Source organism: Hyperolius riggenbachi, chromosome 9, assembly GCF_040937935.1.
Source record: "Hyperolius riggenbachi isolate aHypRig1 chromosome 9, aHypRig1.pri, whole genome shotgun sequence".
Classification (NCBI taxonomy): Eukaryota; Metazoa; Chordata; class Amphibia; order Anura; family Hyperoliidae; genus Hyperolius; species Hyperolius riggenbachi.
In genome coordinates, this window is record NC_090654.1 from 107,768,521 (window position 1) to 107,790,637 (window position 22,117).

General features: G+C 41.1%; 1 protein-coding gene and 1 pseudogene across 1 annotated transcript; one reads left to right on the plus strand and one right to left on the minus strand.

Moving 5' to 3' along the window:
- Positions 1–2,890: 2,890 nt before the first annotated feature.
- LOC137533539 (olfactory receptor 6N2-like) lies at positions 2,891–3,832 on the minus strand. The gene has a single exon (XM_068254911.1). It carries the CDS (start codon positions 3,830–3,832, stop codon positions 2,891–2,893), a length of 942 nt encoding a protein of 313 aa, XP_068111012.1.
- A 1,802-nt stretch (positions 3,833–5,634) lies between these two features.
- LOC137533540 (olfactory receptor 6M1-like) lies at positions 5,635–21,686 on the plus strand (annotated as a pseudogene).
- The last annotated feature ends 431 nt before the right edge of the window (positions 21,687–22,117 follow it).

A 22,117-nucleotide genomic window follows, 5' to 3' on the forward strand; every position in this document is an offset into this window, starting at 1 on the left:
GTGTCTCACAAAGCGTGGCCTTCTCCTCCTGCGCCTCCTCCTGTTCCATCACGTGTGCTGCTGCTGCTGCTGGGTTACCGTTGCCGCGTGGTCCCTGTTTATTGAACCTCTTATCTTTATTACATTTATGACTACATGGCGGTACAAAGCATGCTATCCGCACGCTTTTTGTCCTCATGCAAGGCCTGGGTTGTTGTGTCTCACAAAGCGTGGCCTTCTCCTCCTGCGCCTCCTCCTGTTCCATCACGTGTGCTGCTGCTGCTGCTGCTGCTGGGTTAGCGTTGCCGCGTGGTCCCTGTTTATTGAACCTCTTATCTTTATTACATTTATGACTACATGGCGGTACAAAGCATGCTATCCGCACGCTTTTTGTCCTCATGCAAGGCCTGGGTTGTTGTGTCTCACAAAGCGTGGCCTTCTCCTCCTGCGCCTCCTCCTGTTCCATCACGTGTGCTGCTGCTGCTGCTGCTGCTGCTGGGTTACCGTTGCCGCGTGGTCCCTGTTTATTGAACCTCTTATCTTTATTACATTTATGACTACATGGCGGTACAAAGCATGCTATCCGCACGCTTTTTGTCCTCATGCAAGGCCTGGGTTGTTGTGTCTCACAAAGCGTGGCCTTCTCCTCCTGCGCCTCCTCCTGTTCCATCACGTGTGCTGCTGCTGCTGCTGGGTTACCGTTGCCGCGTGGTCACTGTTTATTGAACCTCTTATCTTTATTACATTTATGACTACATGGCGGTACAAAGCATGCTATCCGCACGCTTTTTGTCCTCATGCAAGGCCTGGGTTGTTGTGTCTCACAAAGCGTGGCCTTCTCCTCCTGCGCCTCCTCCTGTTCCATCACGTGTGCTGCTGCTGCTGCTGCTGCTGGGTTAGCGTTGCCGCGTGGTCCCTGTTTATTGAACCTCTTATCTTTATTACATTTATGACTACATGGCGGTACAAAGCATGCTATCCGCACGCTTTTTGTCCTCATGCAAGGCCTGGGTTGTTGTGTCTCACAAAGCGTGGCCTTCTCCTCCTGCGCCTCCTCCTGTTCCATCACGTGTGCTGCTGCTGGGTTAGCGTTGCCGCGTGGTCCCTGTTTATTGAACCACTTATCTTTATTACATTTATGACTGCATGGTGGTACAAAGCATGCTATCCGCACGCTTCTTGTCCTCATGCAAGGCCTGGGTTGTTGTGTCTCAAAGCGTGGCCTTCTCCTCCTGCGCCACCCTCCTCCTGTTCCATCACGTGTGCTGCTGCTGGGTTAGCATTACCGGTCCCTTTTCCTGGAACCTCTTATATGTATTACATTTATGACTGCATGCCGACAAAAAGCATGTTACCTGTGCAAAGAAAACAGACATTTCCCGCATTTAAAAGACAGTTTTCCCTTTGAAACTTTAAAATCGATTTTCTCAAAAACTATAAGCTCTTTTTGCTAAATTTTTTTTTCCTCTTGTACCCACTCCCAAGGTGCACATACCCTGTAAATTTGGGGTATGTAGCATATAAGGAGGCTTTACAAAGCACAAAAGTTCGGGTCCCCATTGACTTCCATTATGTTCGGAGTTCGGGTCGAACACCCGAACATCGCGGCCATGTTCGGCCTGTTCGGCCCGAACCCGAACATCTAGATGTTCGCCCAACACTAATTGCAACATTTTCACCATTTGAAATTTTCATACATGTATAAAAAATCCAGGATGGATCAAGCTACTATTGTATAATAAAGCTTACACAACGTCGTTATTTTTGCCACATTTCACAAAAACATAAATTGCTTTATCATATAAACAAATTTGAAACGTCAAAGGTGTTTAAAGTTTTCAAGTGTTACTTACATAAACTGTACACAGAATACAGCATATATCAATGGCCAGATCTGATAGTGGTTAAAGGACCATGGCCTCGATTCATCATTGTCTTTGCGATAGCTTTTTCCAGTTCGTTAAATTACCGAATTTGAAGTTTATCGATTTCTAGTTGTATTCATCAAGGTTTTTCCGCATTCGGTGTGAATTCGATAACAATGCGGTAAACATTCGGTAATGTGTCAATATTTCCATTTTACAGCGGTAATTTAACACAAGGCCATAAGATTCCCATGGAATTGTGGGTAAAAGGCAGTCCTTTAAACACTATGTAGCAGCATGCTGAATAGGGCTTAACACCTGGACCAGGATTCTGGAAGAGGCTTGGGACAATCCAATTTCGCCAGCTGCGGCTTGATAGGAGCCTTTTCTGAAAAAATGTAGTGCAGCTAGCAATTAAGTTAACCCTGGCACTGCCTGTGTTCTCTTACAAGATGATTCAAGAGAAATGCAGATGTCCTGGTAAAGCAAATAAATCCATTCTCTTGCAAATTGATATAGTTCTAGACCTTATTCTTGCTCTTCTGCGCCTTTGAATCACTCTCAGCTGATACATAACCACTTCAAATGGCTCCATCTTCTCTGTCATCAATGATCTGACAGGAATAACGACAGAGCAGTGAAGGAGATAATTAATCCTAAATGTAACGCTAAACCACGCCCACTTTCATTTTCATGAATTGCACTTTCTTCCGTTTTATCGCATCATTACCGAATGATTACCGAATGCTCGCTAACAGCTGTAGATAACGTTGATGAATCCTGAAATCAGCTTATCGAGTTCGGTATTTTACCGAGCTATCGGTAATTGATTCGATAAGTCTTGATGAATCGAGGCCAATATTCCTTCAGTCTACAAATTGCTGAATGTATTATACAACAGTCTATGAACTGTAGTTTGTGAGGAGCAAGTAAGCTATACTTGCAGAGTCAATTGAGGAATTATAGTAATGGCCCCATCCATGGACTTGAATGATTGCTTCACATAAAATTGCATAAAGATTTTTGCATCACTGATCTATTTTTGGCTATTTTATGAATACAGTGGAATTTCCTTTTAACTTATTCCTAATAACTTTTCTAATTTCTTGATTCCTTAGGCTGTAAATGATTGGATTACACATTGGGGTTAAAACAGAGTAAATCACAGCCATTACACGGTCATAGTTTGCTGAATTTGTTCTGATCGGCCTAACATACATAAACCCCACACTGCCAAAGAACAGTGAGACTACCGACAGATGAGCTCCACATGTAGAAAAAGCTTTTTTCCGACCCTCCGATGATTTTATTTTCAACACTGTAGAAATAATTTTGAAATAGGAAAAAATAATACAAATAAAAGCGAGGAAAAGAAGAAAAGAGTTGATGGCGAAGTCAACTACGACATTAAGTGAGATGTCTGAACAGGCTAAATTCATCAAAGGTGTGAAGTCGCAGAAGATATGCTCAATGTTGTTTGGTCCACAGAATAAAAGATGCGACAACAAGATGATTTGAGTTAAAGGTCCAAGGAGGCCTACAGCCCAACAGCAAGCTGCAAGCTTAAAACAACTTAGAATAGTCATTATTGCTGCATATCTTAGTGGGTTGCATATAGCCATGTAGCGGTCAAAGGCCATTGCTGTTAGCAGAAATGTTTCTGTAATACCTAAGCTATGGAAAAAATAGATCTGTAAAAGACAGCCAACATACGTGATTACCTTTGAATCTAGCAAGTTTGTCAACATTTTTGGTATAGTGACAGTGGTGTACCAGATTTCCAAAAACGATAAGATAGCAACTAAAAGGTAGAGAGGAATGTGAAGATGATGATGGGTGACAATGAGGGTAATTATTGTAACATTGCCACTAAGAGTGAAGGCATAGCAGAAACTTAGAAGAAGAAACAACAAGACCTGAGCTTCACCAACATCTGGAAAACCTACAATTATAAACTGTGTAATGATAGACTGATTTGAATGTTCCATTTGTCTTCCATTTAAGTAAGTTACAACTTCATTATCCGGCATTGTTTATTTAAAGTTTTGTTTTCTAAAAACAATAAAAATATAAACTTCATGTATGCAGTTGATTTATTAATGTACAGTGTTTGATTCAAGAGAAGCTACATACATGTACAGATACACAGTATATGCTCATCATTGCCCAGAACAAACCCCTTGACATATGTATTTTTTTTCATGAAGTACACACCCACTAAGATGGGATTTTTGGAAATTTCACCTATAACAGAGTGAAGATTTTTGTATACTGAACAGTGACCAAGGAGTCAATTCACCAGAGGCTGCTTGATAAGAAAAAAATAGTCAGGGAAATGCTGTATTCGGTATTTTAGAGTTTTGTGTGCTAATTCACAGGTGCGGTAGAAGTTCGGTAATTTACCGAAGCCCAGTTGTCAGTATATGTGTGGTTACATGCTGTTCCATGCAGAGACAGCATTACAATAGTAAGAGGCAGCCTGACATCCCTTTAGATGTACGTGTTTTGTTATACTGCCTCTGCTTGCTCTGAATCTAGTCTGCGTTAGTCTTTCTTAACATTTTATTTATTTGCCAGAGCTGAGATGAACTCCAAGAGACTTTACACATGCCCTGCTTAAGTTATTTCCCCCACTACCTCCTTATTTCCCCACTAGCTCCTCCGCATTTTTAAACAGAAACTTAAGAGGTTAAACTGCCGAAGGCAGAGGAAGCTTATTTTGTTCTGTAATCTCTCTGCATGCTGCTCTGCTTCTGTGAGCTCAGGGGGTGCTGCGTAGGACACTAGCTTAACCTGGTCCTTGCCCCGGGTTTGACGCTGATAGCGTAATCTGCGATCGATTCTGATGGCCGATGAAATGGCTCCATCAAGTGTCGTGGGCTCGGGCCTGCTCAACATGAGACTAGAGACCTCGTCCGATAACCCAGATAAGAAGCAGTCTAGCAGGGCGTATGTGTCCCACCTGGCGGTCACTGACCACCTCCTAAACTCAGAGGCGTAATCCTCGACCGGACCCTTGCCTTGACGCAATAACTTGAGCTTCCGCTCCGAAGTCGAGGCAATATCTGGGTCGTCGTAAATTACTGCCATTGCTTTAAAAAATTCGTCAACTGACGTCAGGGCTAAGTCTCCCTCAGGTAAACTGTACGCCCAGGTCTATGAATCGCCTGAAAGTAACGTTTTGATAAATGTGACCCTTTGGGCCACAGTGCCTGAAGATTGGGGTCTCAACTCGAAGTATGACAACACTCTACTCCTAAAATTGTGGAAGTCAGATCTGTGGCCAGAAAACTTCTCAGGTACTGGCATACGTATATCAGAACTAGGAGGGGATCGTACCTCATCAACAGCCGTCCGGAGGGTTTGTAAAGACCCATATAATGAATCAATCAGTGTCTGATGGCTACCCAGCACTCGATTGATGTCATCCATTGAGGAGACGATTGCCCCCAGACGGTCAGAGTGTACGTCCATATTGGTCTGGTCTGGCGTTCTGTAACGATCGGAGTAACACAGAGAGGATCTGATTACCGGTGATCTGCAGTATCACTGGGAATACAGATATATACCAGATTATAGATGATCTGCAGTATCACCGATAATCCGATATACTAGCTAACCTCTGGACACCTGAGTAGAGTGAGAGTGTTTGGTGCAACAGTAAAACTTTGAGGACGAGTCTCAGAGCAGTAAGGAGTACTGCAGAATACTTCAGAAGACCTGGACTCTCCCGGGGGGAGGAGTCCGACTGGAAGTAGAAAGGAGAAAGCGAGAGTGACACTCAGGAGGAATGTCACTACCAGAACTGGGAACCGCCTCTAACAGTAAGGTCGGTTCTCGAGGTCGGACAAGCCAGGTCGTTACCACACAGACAGATAAAGTACAGATTCAGGAAGCAGATGCGGAGTCACTAAAAAGCAGGGTTCGGCAACAGGATATCAGAATTATCGAGGTACAGAATCAAGAGGCAGGTGCAGAGTCTAAGGGTGAGCCGAAGTTCGGCAACAGGGTATCAGAATATCAAGGTACAAGATCAGAGTTCAGAAGAATAGTCAGGCAAGCAGAAGGTCATAACAGATAATCACAATCAAACTAGTACTTTAAACTATCAACAGAATCTAGCTAAGTGTAGGATTACAGCTCCAGCTGGTCCCGGCACACTTTAGGATCTGACTCAGGTCTGAGTGCTACCACATAGTGATCGCAACGCCAGACAACCAGCAAATGAACGGCCAGCAATATATATACTAAAACATTCTCCAGCCCCTCCCTAATTGCTGGACCAATGAAAGGGAGCAGAGTTGTCAGCTGACCAGCTTGGTCAGCTGACCCTTTTCTGGCTGCCATATAAGTTCTGCCTCTCAGCGCACGCGCGCGTCCTTCTGAACCTGTGTGGACTAGTAGTCCCAGCCACACCAAACATGTCTCGCAATGTATGCGCTGAATTGGAAGCGGGGCCCGCCGCACTGCTTTCCGAGCAGGCGGTGGCTTCCCCGCGCTCCCCCATGCTGTCAGTACCCTTGTCTTGCGCTGAATCCGCCGCATCCAACGCGGACTCCGCCGCTCTGCCTATGCGGCATGCAGCGGTTTCTCCGCATTGCGCTGCCATGTCAGATGCGGAAACAGCCGCCTTACTCTGAGTGTTTGCGGCTGTTTTTACGCGTTGCGCTGCCATGTCAGATGCGGAAACAGCCGCCTTACTCTGAGTGTTTGCGGCTGTTTTTCTGCGTTTCCTCACAAAAACACTGTAAGCTGGAAAGTTGAGGGGGCTTACCTCATAGACGACAACTCACTTTGAAAAGAAATCTTTATTTACAAGCACAGGCAACGCGTTTCGTGGGGTCCAGCCCACTTCCTCAGGCCAAATAAAGTGCCTACAGACATCAGAAAAAAGAGGCGCTCAGTGCTCCATAAAATTTGCATACAAAATTTTGCATACAAAAACACATACTATAAAATACTGAAACCACAATATACAGTGTACGTGTACACACACCTATCTCACAATACAAACCAGTATAATGTAACACATAACATAATGTGTCACAATCATCATATGATATACATATAAATACAAATATAATGCAGATCCATCCATTGGAAAATGCACAATCAATATAAATTTAAACTTGAACTAGTCCGTGCCATATTGTTATTAAAGCTCTAACATGTGTATATATAAAAATCCCTCCATGTCTAAAAGCAGGGGAGGGGGAACATGAACTATGCACTGCCAGTTCAGAGCACAATGCCAGTCCATAACAGTAGCAGCTAGTTTTAAATGATATACTAACAGCTGTATGTATATAATCATTCTAATAATTTTTCTATGCTCCTGGATCTCAAAAAACATTGCACATCAATATGGGTCCAAAAATCCTCATATGAAGCACATAAAAAACATAGACACCTCAAAAGTACATCAACAGTGTCACCTTATTGGCACTGCAAAGTGCTATAGATGTATGGGTTAACTGTGTACGTTCAGTTATGATCATTTTGGTCTATAGAAAATGTTAAAGGTATATGCAGCTTTTAAATGGCTTTGGCCCATCAGAGGTTTAATGTTCCCATACATGGCCATTTTTTGCTTTATATTTTATCATCAGTATTGAAAGCGGCTCTTCACATTAAAGTGTGTTTAGCTGTGAAATGCCATGCTGCCGTAGGTAGCAAAATGAGCTTAATAAAATGAAAGAAAAACTTTTCTCACAGCTAGTGGCATCTACAGTTACATTTAATAAGGTTAGTATGCAAAATACAATATTTTTGTTATGAAACTGGCAGATATTTGCAAGAATTAAGCTTAAAGTTTACCTGAAGCAATATGTGACATAATGAGATAACCATGTGTATTTACAGTACAAAACATATTAATAACAGGTTGTTTTACTTGTATTATTTTGTTGCCTGAAAGAGTTAAAGCCAATGGGTACCAGTTTAAAAATAAAAAAGTCAGATACTCACCTAAGAAAAAGAGAAGGCTCGGTCCTAATGAGCCTTCCCTCTCCTCTCCCGGTGCCCTCGGTGCTGCGCTGGCTCCCCCGTACGTGTCCGCCGCCGCAGGGACTTCGGAGGTCTTCAGGAGCACTCGGGCTCCAGAAGACGGGCCGCTCCATACTACGCACACGTGTATGCGTCATAGAGGGCGCTCGCGCATGTGTACTGTGGAGCGGCCCGTCCTCGGGAGCCCGAGTGCTCCCGAAGGCTTCCGAAACCTCCCTTCGGTGGCGGAAGTGGCAGTATTTGACCGAACTGGTCGAATACTGCTACTCGGGATCCTGCACGGGACTGGGCACCGTGAGAGGAGAGGGAAGGCTCATTAGGACAGAGCCTTCCCTCTCCTTAGGTGAGTATCTGACTTTTTTATTTTTAAACTGGTACACATTCACTTTAATTTCTAAGCATGGAAGTGACAGCTTCTTACTTGTCGGGAATATAGTGAACATCACTGATAAGCAAATTACAGCCATAAAAGTTTTCTTGGCAGAACACAACCCTAAGCGCAGGGAGAAATACAATACATGAACTATAGAACTTTTTCTAACTCTGTGACACTTAATAGGCTGCCACTGATTAGAGACAGTAAAATATTCATCCTACTTTGTAAATGTTTAAATATAAAATAAAACCATGGGATACTTAAAAAGTCATGTTTAGGAGTAGAAGGATAGATATAATTGTTTATCTCATCAGTTTATTTTCACCTTGGGTTCACTTTACGTCAGTATGTAAATATCCAAAACTTTCCATTATATCCTTTGAAAGCCAATTAAACCTCAAATGGTATATTTACTGCATATTCATCTAACTTAGCAACACTATCTTTTTAATGAATATACAGTATGGCAGTTATTGTCAAATAATCTCAAACATCTCCAAAAAGCCTACATTTCAGTAATGTGTTATATTTAATCTTACCATTACTGATGATCCATACAGACTTTCTTAGTGTGAACTATTATTCTTACAAAATACAACAGCAATGTGGACATTAGGATGGAACTATATATTCATTTCACACATTTAATTTTAAAGCCCTTATAATGCAGAATCTCGGTTGGTGAGGAAAAGAGCCAGAAAATAGATTTGCTGTATACTGGAGATATTTTTAACATCAGGTTTGCAACTCAAAAAAACTAAATAAAATGGATGAAAATCTTTTAGCAGTTTGTTGTGTGTAAATATATACTGACATTTTCAGTGCTCACAAAATGAATATCTTACTGTTAACAGCAGCAAATAAAAGGAGAGGATAGCAAAGGTTTGTCCACGGTATTTATGCATTTCTCAGTACTACATTTTCACTTGGGATTTACCATCATTTTCTGCAAAAACAGTAAACAGTCATTTATTAATGACTCCTCAATGACATTTCAGGCACTAGGATAATTACCAAGATACCTAACCTGCCCCAGCTGTGGTCCTAATTAGACCAAAGGAAAAATATTAAGTGCAATTCAAATCAGTATGCTCACCTTTGGTAGACTGTAAAAGGAAACATTAAGGGCTCATTTACACTGCATGAGTTGCAGTGAGTTTTGACTCGGTAACATGATAGTCCATAAACTTTCATTTTATCATTCAGACTACAAAAGTGAGTTGCTGGGTAGTGCATTTCAACTCATGGGGACTTAAAGCTCATGGAAATGTGTGGAAATGCATAGAAATGCATAACAACCAACAAACCCATTCATGAGTTTTTATTAATGCATTTCAACTCACTAACTAGTGTGAATGATCTGTAAGATATTATAGGGTCCTGCCATATAGCCATATCAGCCCATGCAATGCACTGATAAAGGCCCACACAGCCTGGAATAGCTGTCTGCATGATTCTGTAACATTGATACGCTGCAGGAGTGCTATAAAACAAGGGTTTCTTGATGCACAACTAGCTTTTCAGAGATATAAAAGAAAGATGTATAAATTTGTGGGGAAGGTAATTCACAAAAGTAGAACTGGTGATTGCCTTTAAAGTGGCAATTGCACATTTGCTAAACATAAACTGGTCATGTGCCATGCATGCATGTGGTCCACAGTGAAGTTTTGGAATTCACAATAGAATTCCTGGGGAGGTTGCTGTGGGGGCATTTCTAATAGATAGACTCTGCCAGTGGTTAGGATGGACTATGGCATGGTACAGAGTCTAACCACCAGGTCTGTACCCTTGTGGGCAGTGATCCCTGAGATTATTATTATTTATACATCACAAAATTATTACGCAGTACTAGACAATAAGTAAGGTTACAGACAACAAAACAGAACTCAAGAATACATGAATACACGATCACACACTGCCAGAGAATATTTAGCTGTAAGGCTAGATTCATAAAATCAATGGAGTGGCGATAAAGTAGTCCAAGTAGTTTAGTCATTCAATGGGATAGGTGCATGATCAAGTTGGAAACACATAGTTACATAGTTATTTGGGTTGAAAAAAGACATACGTCCATCGAGTTCAACCAGAGAACAAAGTACAACACCAGCCTGCTCCCTCACAAATCCCTGTTGATCCAGTGGAAGGCGAAAAATCCTTACAAGGCATTGTCCAATTAGCCCCAAAAGGGAAAAAATTCCTTCCCGACACCAGATGGCAATCAGATAAAATCCCTGGATCAACATAATTGGGCATTACCTAAGTAATTGTAGCCATGGATGTCCCTCAATGCAAGGAAAGCATCTAAGCCCCCTTTAAATGCAGGTATAGAATTCGCCATAACTACTTCCTGTGGCAATGCATTCCACATCTTAATCACTCTTACTGTAAAGAACCCTTTCCTAAATAAATGGCTAAAACGTTTTTCCTCCATATGCAGATCATGTCCTCTAGTCCTTTGAGAAGGCCTAGCGACAAAAAGCTCATCTGCCAAGCTTTTATATTGCCCTCTGATGTATTTATACATGTTAATTAGATCCCCTTTAAGGCGTCTTTTCTCTAGACTAAATAAACCCAGTTTATCTAACCTTTCTTGGTAAGTGAGACCTTCCATCCCACGTATCAATTTTGTTGCTCGTTTCTGCACCTGCTCTAAAACTGCAATATCTTTCCTGTAATGTGGTGCCCAGAACTGAATTCCATATTCCAGATGTGGCCTTACTAGAGAGTTAAACAGGGGCAATATTATGCTAGCATCTCGAGTTTTTATTTCCCTTTTAATGCATCCCAAAATTTTGTTAGCTTTAGCTGCAACGGCTTGGCATTGAGTACGATTATTTAACTTGTTGTTGATGAGTACTCCTAAGTGCTTCTCCAAGTTTGATGTCCCCAACTGTATCCCATTTATTTTGTATGGTGCTAGACCATTGGTTCGACCAAAATGCATGACTTTACATTTTTCAACATTGAATTTCATCTGCCATTTATGTGTCCATATAGCCATCCTATCCAGATCCTGTTGCAATATGTCCCTATCTTCCTGAGAGTTGATGATTCTGCACAATTTTGTATCATCTGTAAAAATAGCAACATTGCTTACTACTGCATCTACTAGGTCATTAATAAATAAATTGAAGAGCACTGGACCCAGTACAGACCCCTGTGGGACCCCACTGCTAACAGTCACCCATTTTGAGTATGATCCATTGACCACAACTCTTTGTTTTCTGTCCATTAGCCAATTCCCTATCCATGCACACAGACTCTTCCCCAGTCCTTGCATCCTCAACTTTTGCACCAGACTTTTGTGTGGAACAGTGTCGAAGGCCTTTGCAAAGTCCAAGTATATCACATCTACAGCATTCCCAATATCCACATTAGCGTTCACTACCTCATAAAAGCTGAGCATGTTAGTCAAACAGGACCTGTCTTTAGTAAACCCATGTTGATGCTGAGAAATAAGATTATTTTCTACTATGAAGTCATGTATAGTATCTCTTAGTAACCCCTCAAATAGTTTGCATACAACTGATGTTAAGCTTACAGGTCTATAATTTCCTGGTTCTGATTTTTTGCCCTTCTTAAATTATGCGAAAACTTGGGCTGTACGCCAATCCACTGGGACTCTGCCAGTTGAAAGAGAGTCACAAAAGAAAAGATAAAGGGGTTTATCTATAACTGAACTTAATTCCTTTAGGACCCGAGGATGCATGCCATCCGGGCCAGGTGCCTTGTCTATGTTTAATTTATTTAGTCTTGCCTTCACTTCTTCCTGTGTTAAGTATTTAATATTACAATTGGAAGAATGAGACTCTTCTGCATCTGTAATTTGCAACAGTGATGTTTCCCTTGTGAAGACAGAAGCAAAGAAAGCATTTAATAACTCTGCCTTACCTTGGTCATCCACCATTGAGTTTCCACCCTCATCCTTTAGGAGTCCAATACAGTCAACCTTTCTTTTTTTAGAGTTGATGTACTTGTAAAACTTCTTTGGGTTAGATTTTATATCCCTAGAGATTTGATTTTCAGCTTCCATCTTTGCCAGCCTAATTTATTTTTTACAACTTTTATTGCACTCCTTAGAATTGCTTAATGCAGCCTCTGTCCCCTCCTGTTTTAGGACCTTATAGGCATTCTTTTTCCCCTTTTATTTTGGGGGGAGGACCCTGCCCAAAGGCTTACAATCTAGAGGGAGGTAGGGACACACTAAGTGAGGTACGAGGTGTAGTTTCTAAGCAGGGAGGATAGGTCAACAGAAACAGGTGTGCTTTGTGGACTTGCTTGACGGTGTTGAAGGAGGGGGAGAGCCTTATGGGGGGAGGGGGGAAGGTCATAAAGTTCCAAAGTGTAGGGGCAGTTCTATAGAAGTCAATGGCCCTTATTCAATTCACTTTTTATCCTAAGTTTTCTCCTAAGTGATATTTTCACACATTATTAATAAAATGCCTTTTAAGCCACCAGCAAGCAAGAAAATATTTAGAATACATTTTGCCAGTACTTTTATGGTAATTTGTGGTACTTTTCCAATTGCAGAGTTCTAGAAGGTTATTTTTTGCAGGAGATGTAAAATTATCTCCTAGGAGAAAACTAAGGAGAAAAAGTGCATTGAACAAGGGCCATATGCAATTTACTTTTTTCTCCTGAGTTTTCTCCTAGGTGATATTTTCCCACCTTATCAATAAAATGCATTTTAAGCTACCAGCAAGCAAGAAAACACTCATAATAATTTTAACAGTACTTTTTTCACATACTTTTGGTGTTCTCCCAATTGCAGAGCACTGAACAGTTATTTTACACATTTTTTTTCAAAAAAAAATTAAACGTGAATTGCATATGGGCCCTGGGGCCATATGCAATTCACTTTTTCACCTGAGTTTTCTCCTAGGTGATATTTTCCCAACTTCTAAATAAAATAACTTTTACTCCACCAACAAGCAAACAAATACTCAAAATAAATTTGGCAGTACTTTTTAGCCCACTTTTTGGTACTTTTTCCATTGCTAAGTGCTAAAAAGTTCATTTAAATTGAAGATGAAAAATTATCTCCTAGAAGAAAACTCAGGAGAAAAAGTGAATTGCATATGGCCCCAGGAGTCTTACATGGGAATAAGTGATGCACGGAGCAGTCAGGCATAAGTCATTACCCCACCAAAGGCAAAGAAGTCCACACTAGTGAGAGCTTAGTTCAGGATAGGTGAGGTTGAAAGTTGGCAGTCGTGGTCAGACGTAGGCAGAGAGTCAGGGCAGGAAGAACAAAGGCTATCTAAGGTTCAGGAAAGAGGTTGGGGTGGACTGCAGGCTAAAGGCATAGTCATAGTTAAGGATAGTTAAAGCTCTAAAATATATGTGACAGAATATTAATCTGTAAACAAAAATCATTTCTTTGTTAGGGGCGATACAAATCCTGTGCACCACACACAGCATAATGCGCCGATCTTTGCGCACGGTGCGATGATAACGTCGCACCCGCTATACTGTATATGATGCGACCATAAGGTTCACTGATACGCCGTTTAGGTCGCAGCATTATGTATAGTATAACGGGTGCGATGTTATCATGCAGTGCGCGTTGTAGCTTTGTGCATCTTATAGTGTGCACAAATCTACTTAAGGGGCACTAAGTTCAGATAAGGCACACTAACCTCAGATAAGGCACACTAACTCAGATAAGGCACACTAACTCAAATAAGGCACACTAACCTCAGATAAGGCACACTAACTCAGATAAGGCACACTAACTCAGATAAGGCACACTAACCTCAGATAAGGCACACTAACTCAGATAAGGCCCACTAACTCAGATAAGGCACACTAACCTCAGATAAGGCACACTAACCGGCTTAGCGCCGGTTAGTGAATCAAGCCCATAATGGCCTTGATTTACTAACTGGCACTAAGCCAGTTAGTGTGCATTATCACTTAGTGGGCACAAACTACAGCGCTAACCTAATCTAAGGTTAGTGTGCCTTATCTGAGGTTAGTGTGCCTTATCTGAGGTTAGTGTGCCTTATCTGAGGTTAGTGTGCCTTATCTGAGTTAGTGTGCCTTATCTGAGGTTAGTGTGCCTTATATGAGGTTAGTGTAGTGTAGTCCTGGGGGCAGAGTTTGCAGGGGATCAAGCGCCTATACGCGCGCATACACAGCCGCGTCACTCGGGCACAAGAGGCACAAAAGCGATCCGCTGTGATAGGCTGAAGCCTAAACATTGGGGGAGTGATCAGACCCCACCAACAGAAAGCTCTGTTGGTGGGGAGAAAAGGGGGAAGGAATTACTTGTGTGCTGAGTTGTGCAGCTCTGCAGTGAGGCCTTAAATCTGCAGTAGCCAATTTAGTAAAAAATGGCCTTGTCTTTAGGGGGGGTTTAACACTGAGGTCCTAAAGTGGTTAAAAACATGGTGGTAAAAATGCAGCTGAATATGGGGGTGAGTTTTAACCCATTAGGATCTCCGTGCTTCAAACACTACACTAGGCATTTTTCCTAAAGCTAGGTTCACAGTGGTCATTTGCATACCCACGCATTATAATGAGTGTGAACTGCAGCAGAGACTGGACATAGACTCTAATACAAAGCGTTCATGCAGTGAGTTAAAATAACGTGATTAATTACCAACACAGTACTGTGAACAGCCCCATAGAACTTTATGGACAGTAAATTGACATGCAGAATTATTCTGCAATGCAAATGCCCACTTTGAACCTAGCCTTAATTAATTATTAGTAAACATTAAAAAAATTAACAGTGACACTACACATTTATCAATAATGCTGACATGAGGTCCTCATAAATATCCCAAGGAGACCTTTGTCCAAGCACACAGCCTGGGTGGCCTTGAAAAGGAGAAAAACAAGGAAGTCTACCTTTCTTCTTGTAACAGACCAGATTGCATGCTTTTTAACATTAGGTTTACCTTGCAGAGATGAGGGGGTGGAAAAGCCTAATTCCCCGTTGCCAAGTACCTCCGTCCCAATGTTGAAGAATAGGGAACATTCCCCACCTCTATGGAGAAAGGGGATCCAAATAAAGGGGTACGAATAAAACAATGGAATTTTGAAGGGCCCTTTAAAAAAAGGAGGGGGGACCTCAGATATATGCGCCATCTAAAGGGGATAAGGATGAGGGTTTAGGCCTCTTTCACAGTGCGATGTTAAAGTCGCACGTTAAAACAACATTTAACGCAAAATAACTCACTGCAATGAAAAATCAATGCCCCATTCACAGTGCACACGTTGCGTTGGTGACTAACGCTGCACGTTAAGTGAAAGTACTGCATGCAGTGCATTATACACGTTATTAGCTGTGTTGGACTGTTTGCACATGCTCAGTAATAACTTGGAAGCATATTTTTCATTGCCTGTATGCTCTACTGTATGCGATGATAATTGGGCATTAAGTTGCATTGCGACTTTTTTGGGGCGTTGCGTTGTAATTTGCCTTGCGACTTTAACGTTGTATCAAAATGCAACATCCTACTGTGAAAGAGGCCTTAATCATTCCCACAAAGTGTTTAAAAAAATGGGATAAAATCCTTTAATGCAAAAAGGACACAATGCAATTCCAAAGGTTGTTATTTATTACTCTCTACCAGTTTTATCTAAGTCAATACAAAGGTCCCACTCACAATCCTCTGGGCTCTTCATAACGTCTTCATCTGTAATCTTGTATCTTCCACTGCAAGGAACTGTTCTCATTTTAATTAGATTTTGTCAACTGAAAGAGAAACTCAGACCAAAAATTGAACTTTATCCCAATCAGTAGTTGATACCCCCTTTTACATGCGAAATCTATTCATTTTCACAAACAGACAATCAGGGGGTGCTGTATGACTGATATTATGGTGAAACACCTCCCACAAATAAGCCCTCCCACAAGAAAAGTTCAAACTTTTGGCAGTTTCCTGTCTGTGAACCTTGTTACATTGTGGGAAATAGCTGTTTACAGCTGTTTCCAACTGCCAAAAACCATGCAGCAGCAACATCACCTGCCAACAGTAAAAATGTTCACTGGAGTTCCTCTTTAAGTCTTAAAAAAATCATGGCTAAAGGAGCAGCCATGGATTTCCAAGTGACAATGGGCCTGATGCACTAAAGAATGGTAAAGCTGCCGTGCACAAGAAACACACGGCAACTTTACCATACTTTAGTGCATCAGGCCCTAGATCTGTTACCATAAAATAACCAAAAAAAACAGTGATGTTATCCTTAATATTCAGCATACACACTCCCACATTCTGGAGCAATATCAGACTGCATGCCTTTCAGCATTTAGGAGTACCTTTCTCAGATGGGAGACAAAGCCTCCCCTTACACAAAGGATACCTGCCTAATGCTGAGGGACAAGGGGCAAGAATTTATTTTTTAAAAAACAAACAAATTAATCTACATTCTGAAAATTCAGATTTCATAGTACCTTTCCGATATTAACTGGTATTAAGGGGACATGAAGATATGTAAAAACTGCTTTTTACAAGGTTACTTTGCAAGGGGGTGAATCTTTGCCACCCCTCTCCATTGCAGGGTACCCCCAATGTTGAAAGGCATTAAGCCTGCTTTGGCACAGGCTCGCTGCCCTCATTTTCCTGGTCAATAACTACTGTCTGACCCCTTAAATTATCAAATTATTAAAGCAAAATCCAACTTTTGCCCACTTGAATTTAAAGTAAGAAGTTTTGATGCAAGCTTTGCTGTGCCAGAATTTGATGAGCATCATGCATTTATAACAGATGTAATATTTTAGTCTTTACAACTTTTCAAGACTATGTTCACTGGCAGTAAAAATTAATTTTGAAAAAAAATGTCTTCACTCTTATGCAGGAGATTGGATTGCAGGGACTGCCAGGATTATGCAACGTGAAAATGATAGCTTTGTTATCTTTATCTTATATTATCTTATCTACCTGTTCACCCTTAAAGGAAATATTCTTATCATCAGTGTCATTTCTCAGAATACATGCCTGAAGAGTCCAATGTACTATCTCCGTAATCTTTCATTCCTGGATATTTTTTATTCTTCAGTTATTCAGCCAAAGTTGCTTTCCACTCTCATAACAGGAGATGGCACAATAAGTCATGTAGGTTGCATGACACAGTTGTATTTCTTCATGTGTTTAATTAACATGTACAGAGTTCACACTGCTGACTGCTATGGGCTATGATCGTTATGTGGCCATCTTTGACCCTCTGCACTATTCAATCATTCTAAATGAGCTAGCTTGCTTTTTATTAGCAGCATCCTGTTGGATCACTGGATTCTTGTATCCTGTTGCCCATACTATTGTTATATCAAGACGCCCTTGTGTGGTTTTATAATTACACATTTTTATTGTGATTATTCAGTTTTAGTGAAGCTTTCATGTATTGATACAGTGTTGATTGAAAAGATGAGTCTGATCTTTGGTTCCCTTGTAGGATTCACTACTTTTAGCTTCACCCTTATTTCTTATTTCTATATCATCTCCACTATACTGAAAATTAGTTCCAACCACGGACGACAAAAAGCCTTCTCCACCTGTGTTTCTCATCTCACAGTGGTCATTCTATTCTATGGTACAGTTCTCATCACATATATGAGACCAACATCACAGTATTCAACTTCTCAAGGACAAGCATTTTCGGTATTCTACACAGTTCTCACGCCTATGCTCAACCCATTTATTTATTCTTTGAGAAATCAAGATGTAAGGAGATCCATACAACAAATACTACACTTGCACAATAAACAAAGCTCTGTTTTACTCTAGCTCCAGTATTTTACCCAGATAATAATCTGATGTAAGTCAAATAAGGGCACTTTTCCATTGCTGCTTGTGCAAGGAGCAATTTCTACTGGCCGTTGCTTGTGCCATAGCTGTCAGGAAGGGAGCACAATTGTGATGAGAATCGCACAAGCTGGCGCTTGCATTAGTGCAAAAAACCAATGCGCAGTAGTGGGAAAATGGGCACCACAATTTACATGTAAATTGCGGTGCTCTAGCGATCAGCAAAACATCTGCAATCCGCTTTTTGAAGCCAATCGCAGCTAGTGGAAAAGAGCCCTAAGCCTCTGTCACATGTATGCTATGGGCATGATATGTAATATTAACCACTTTACCCCCAGCGGTACGAATTTCTCCGCCCCTTTTTTCCCTCCTAAAAAACCAGGGACGGAGAAATCCGTACCTTCCGCGCTACCGCCGCTGTCCGCGCTCCCGCCGCTCGTGCGCGCGCACCCGCCGCTCGTGCACGCCGCCGCCCGCTCGCCCGGAGATCAATGAACGGGAAAATCCATTCCCGTTCGTTGATCTAGCCCCCGCAATGATCTGCTGCTTCTTTCAGAAACAGCGAGATCATTGTGCGTCTCCCAGCCTCCTACTGCTTCCTGTAAGCGTCCTTCCGGACGCTTACAGGTCGCATGTAAACAAACACTCTGTGGCCATCTTGTGGCCAAATAGTAAACTACACCCTAAAAGCATTTTACATATACAAACATTACATTTACACAATAAATTAACTCATTACCTCCCACACTCCCCAATTTTTATTTTTTTTTTTGTAATTAAAAAAAAAAAAATACAATAAAAAAAAAACATAAATAGTTACCTTAGGGACTGAACTTTTTAAATATTTATGTCAAGAGGGTATAACACTGTTACTTTATAAACTGCGGGCTTGTAATTAGGGATGGATGCAAAACTGAAAAAAATGCACCTTTATTTCCAAATAAAATATTGTCGCCAAACATTGTGATAGGGACATAATTTAAATGGTTTTATAACCAGGACAAATGGGTTAATACATTTCATGGGTTTTAATTACAGTAGCATGCTTTATTTAAAAACTATAATCGCCGAAAACTGAAAACTAATAATTTTTTCCCACATTTTTTCGTATTTCCCCATTAAAACACATTTAGAATAAAATAATTCTTGGCATAATGTCCCACCTAAAGAAAGCCTAATTGGTGGCAAAAAAAACAAGATATAGTTCATTTCATTGGGATAAGTAATAATAAAGTTATAGACGAATGAATGGAAGGAGCGCTGAAAGGTGAAAATTGCTCTGGTGGTCAGGGGGTAAAACCCCTCAGTGGTGAAGTGGTTAAGATCTTTACCCATGTTCAATTGACTTTTCTACTGAGCTTTCCAACTTGTGATATTTGCCAAGATTATTCTGCATGAGGCTTTTTAGAGAGGAGTTATCAAAGAAGCATTGTATAATCAATCACAGCTTAAAATGGACACTCATGTAGCATTTTAAATTATATAATTTATAAATTATATAATTTATGTTACATATAGTTAGTTTGGTTGAAAAAAAGAAATCCATCCATCCATCAAGTCCAACCAAAGAAAAAATAGTAAATAAATAAAAACACCATCCTGACCCTGCACATATCCCAATTGATCCAGGGGAAGGTGAAAAACCTTACAAGCCCTGGGCCAATTAACCATAAAAGGGAAAAATTCCTTTCCACCTCCACATGGCAGTTAGATAAATCCCTAGATCAACTCTCCCTGGAATTATCTAATAATTATAGCCGTGGATGCCCTTCAATGCAAGGAAAGCATCCAAGCCCTCTTTAAATGCAGATATAGAGTTTGTCATAACTACTTCCTGAGGTAAGATATTCCAGATTTTAACCACTCTCACTGTGAAGGACCCCTTGTCACAATTCCGCGAACGCCATTGCGGCAAGCGCATGTAAAGGTGCCCAAACTATGATCCGGAGAGCCCCTTTAAATTCATTAGCCTGCTTTTAGAAAATGAGTGTTTTTTCCATCTCACAACCCCTGCACTGGGGGGATGTGAATGTTTGTTTATGCCTTCTGAGACCAGCAATAAACCCTAAAACTAGAGCCATTCACATAGCTCACAGATCTACTACAAGGAACTGCTGATAAGAAGCAGGATACAGGAACGCATCGTAAAATCATTAGGTGACATTCCTGCAGGTCCTGAGAATACCCAGAGACATGTCCCTGGCTTAATGAACTTTTGATATCTCATTTCATAGTAGTCCATAACTTGATGGATATTGCGGAACCGTTTGGGCCCAGCGGTCCACAACTCACAGTGCGCCATGCGACCAGCGCAGCACACCTTCTGAGATGAGACGTTAATTGATCACCTAGTCATCTCCCAGCCTGAGAGATAGATTACATAGGCAGGGAAGGTGGCACTCCAAGCGAGTTTGATATCGATTGGTTCAGCGCATGATGACGGAATGTAAAATGTTGGGTTTTATATGATATGTCAGATATCCGCTGAGTTATGGCATACTTGGAGAAACTGCCAATTCTGTCCCTCAGACAATAGGGGCGGACTTCCGCAGCCTGAGGTCAGATTGTTAAGGGTGGAGCAACCTCTCTTGTTACCATCCACACCCTCTGGCAGAGAAAGAGTAAAAACCGACTGACACTCAACCTGGAGGAACAGACCCCAGCCCTCCTGTACCATCACGGATTTGGGCTGGATGATAAAAGGATTAATACCTATTCCACAGAACTTTCCAGAATTGGACTACATATCTCTGTGGGACTTATCGCAAAGGACACGGTAACTTGACAAACTGCTCAGACTGTAATCAGATATTATTTTCATATTGAACCCTTATTTCTGTATCAATTTGTTGCTATTGCTATATTTCGTTCTGCATTATTTCTTTAAATAAACGATTTAAAAATCGTTAGTCTAAGTGCTGTTCTGAAACAAATCTCCGCCAAAAGAATTCACATCTTCAGAGAGACATGTTACCATAAATATTTGATATTAAATACGGTTAGTTTTGCTATCTCTAGAAAGGTTGTCAAATTAACCCTTTTTCCTACAGGATTTAGCTAGAGTTAGAATTAGTGCATTCGCACGCTTTTATTGCGGATTGGTGGCAGCGACCTGGCCTCTATATGAGAGCACAGATTGTATCGATTGTATATACAATCGAAATTGGGCTGTGTGTGGACTCACCAACCAATCCAAAAGGTCACTTTGCCTGCAGTTCTGACTGTCTTCAGGATTCCCTCAGGGCATGAGGCTTTATGGTAAACTGCAGCAAAGGGAACAGGAATTGGTGGGTGACTGCGCATACGTCACACCCCTTTCTAAATAGATGGCAAAAACATTTTTCCTCCATACGCAGATCATTTACCCTTGTCCGTTGTACAACCCTAGACACAACGATATAATCTGCCAAGCTTTTGTATTGCCATCTGATGTATTATTTATAGATGTTAAATGTATAGATATTAATCAGGTCACCTCAAAGTTGCCTTTTTTTCCAAGCTAAATAAGCCCAGTAACACACACAAAAATGAATGAATTAATGCTAACATTTGTTATGCGCTCTTCTCCTATCAGACTCCAAGCGCTTGAGAGCTGGACTAAGTGAGCCACTAAGTGAGTATTTCCTGAACAGGAACAGCCAAGACCCAAAACCCTGGTCTCCTATGCCAGAGATGGTGTCCTTAACCAGTACACTATCCAGCCATTAGCAAAAAAAAATCTCCACATATGCTATTGGTCTTGTAAACCTGCCTGGAGACGTACAGTTCAATCAAAATATCAAATTTGTAAGTTCCTAAGTACAAGCTAAACATATCTGATAGAAAAGGTCAAAACAATGCTTGAGACCACAAAGTGTGGGAATGCAAAAACATTAAGAGATATGACTTTCAGCAGAAATGATTGAGAATCAATGAAACTTCTACCCCCACAAGCACTGTTTCACTTGATGTCAGGCAAAGCTAGTTGGGCTTAATTAATCCCTGCCACTACTTACCTCAGTTGGTCAATTAAAAGGTACTACCATACCAAATCACTGGCTCCATAAACTTTACAGAAAAATACTGCTTAGTAATAACTGATTTTTGGTGTAAATGGGAGAGAAGGGGAGAAGGTAGCTACAGTAATTTGCACCAGGGGC

Bases quoted from the DNA above. Each gene is read 5' to 3' on its own strand.
- LOC137533539 (XM_068254911.1), bottom strand. From the start codon at position 3,832: ATGGAACATTCAAATCAGTCTATCATTACACAGTTTATAATTGTAGGT.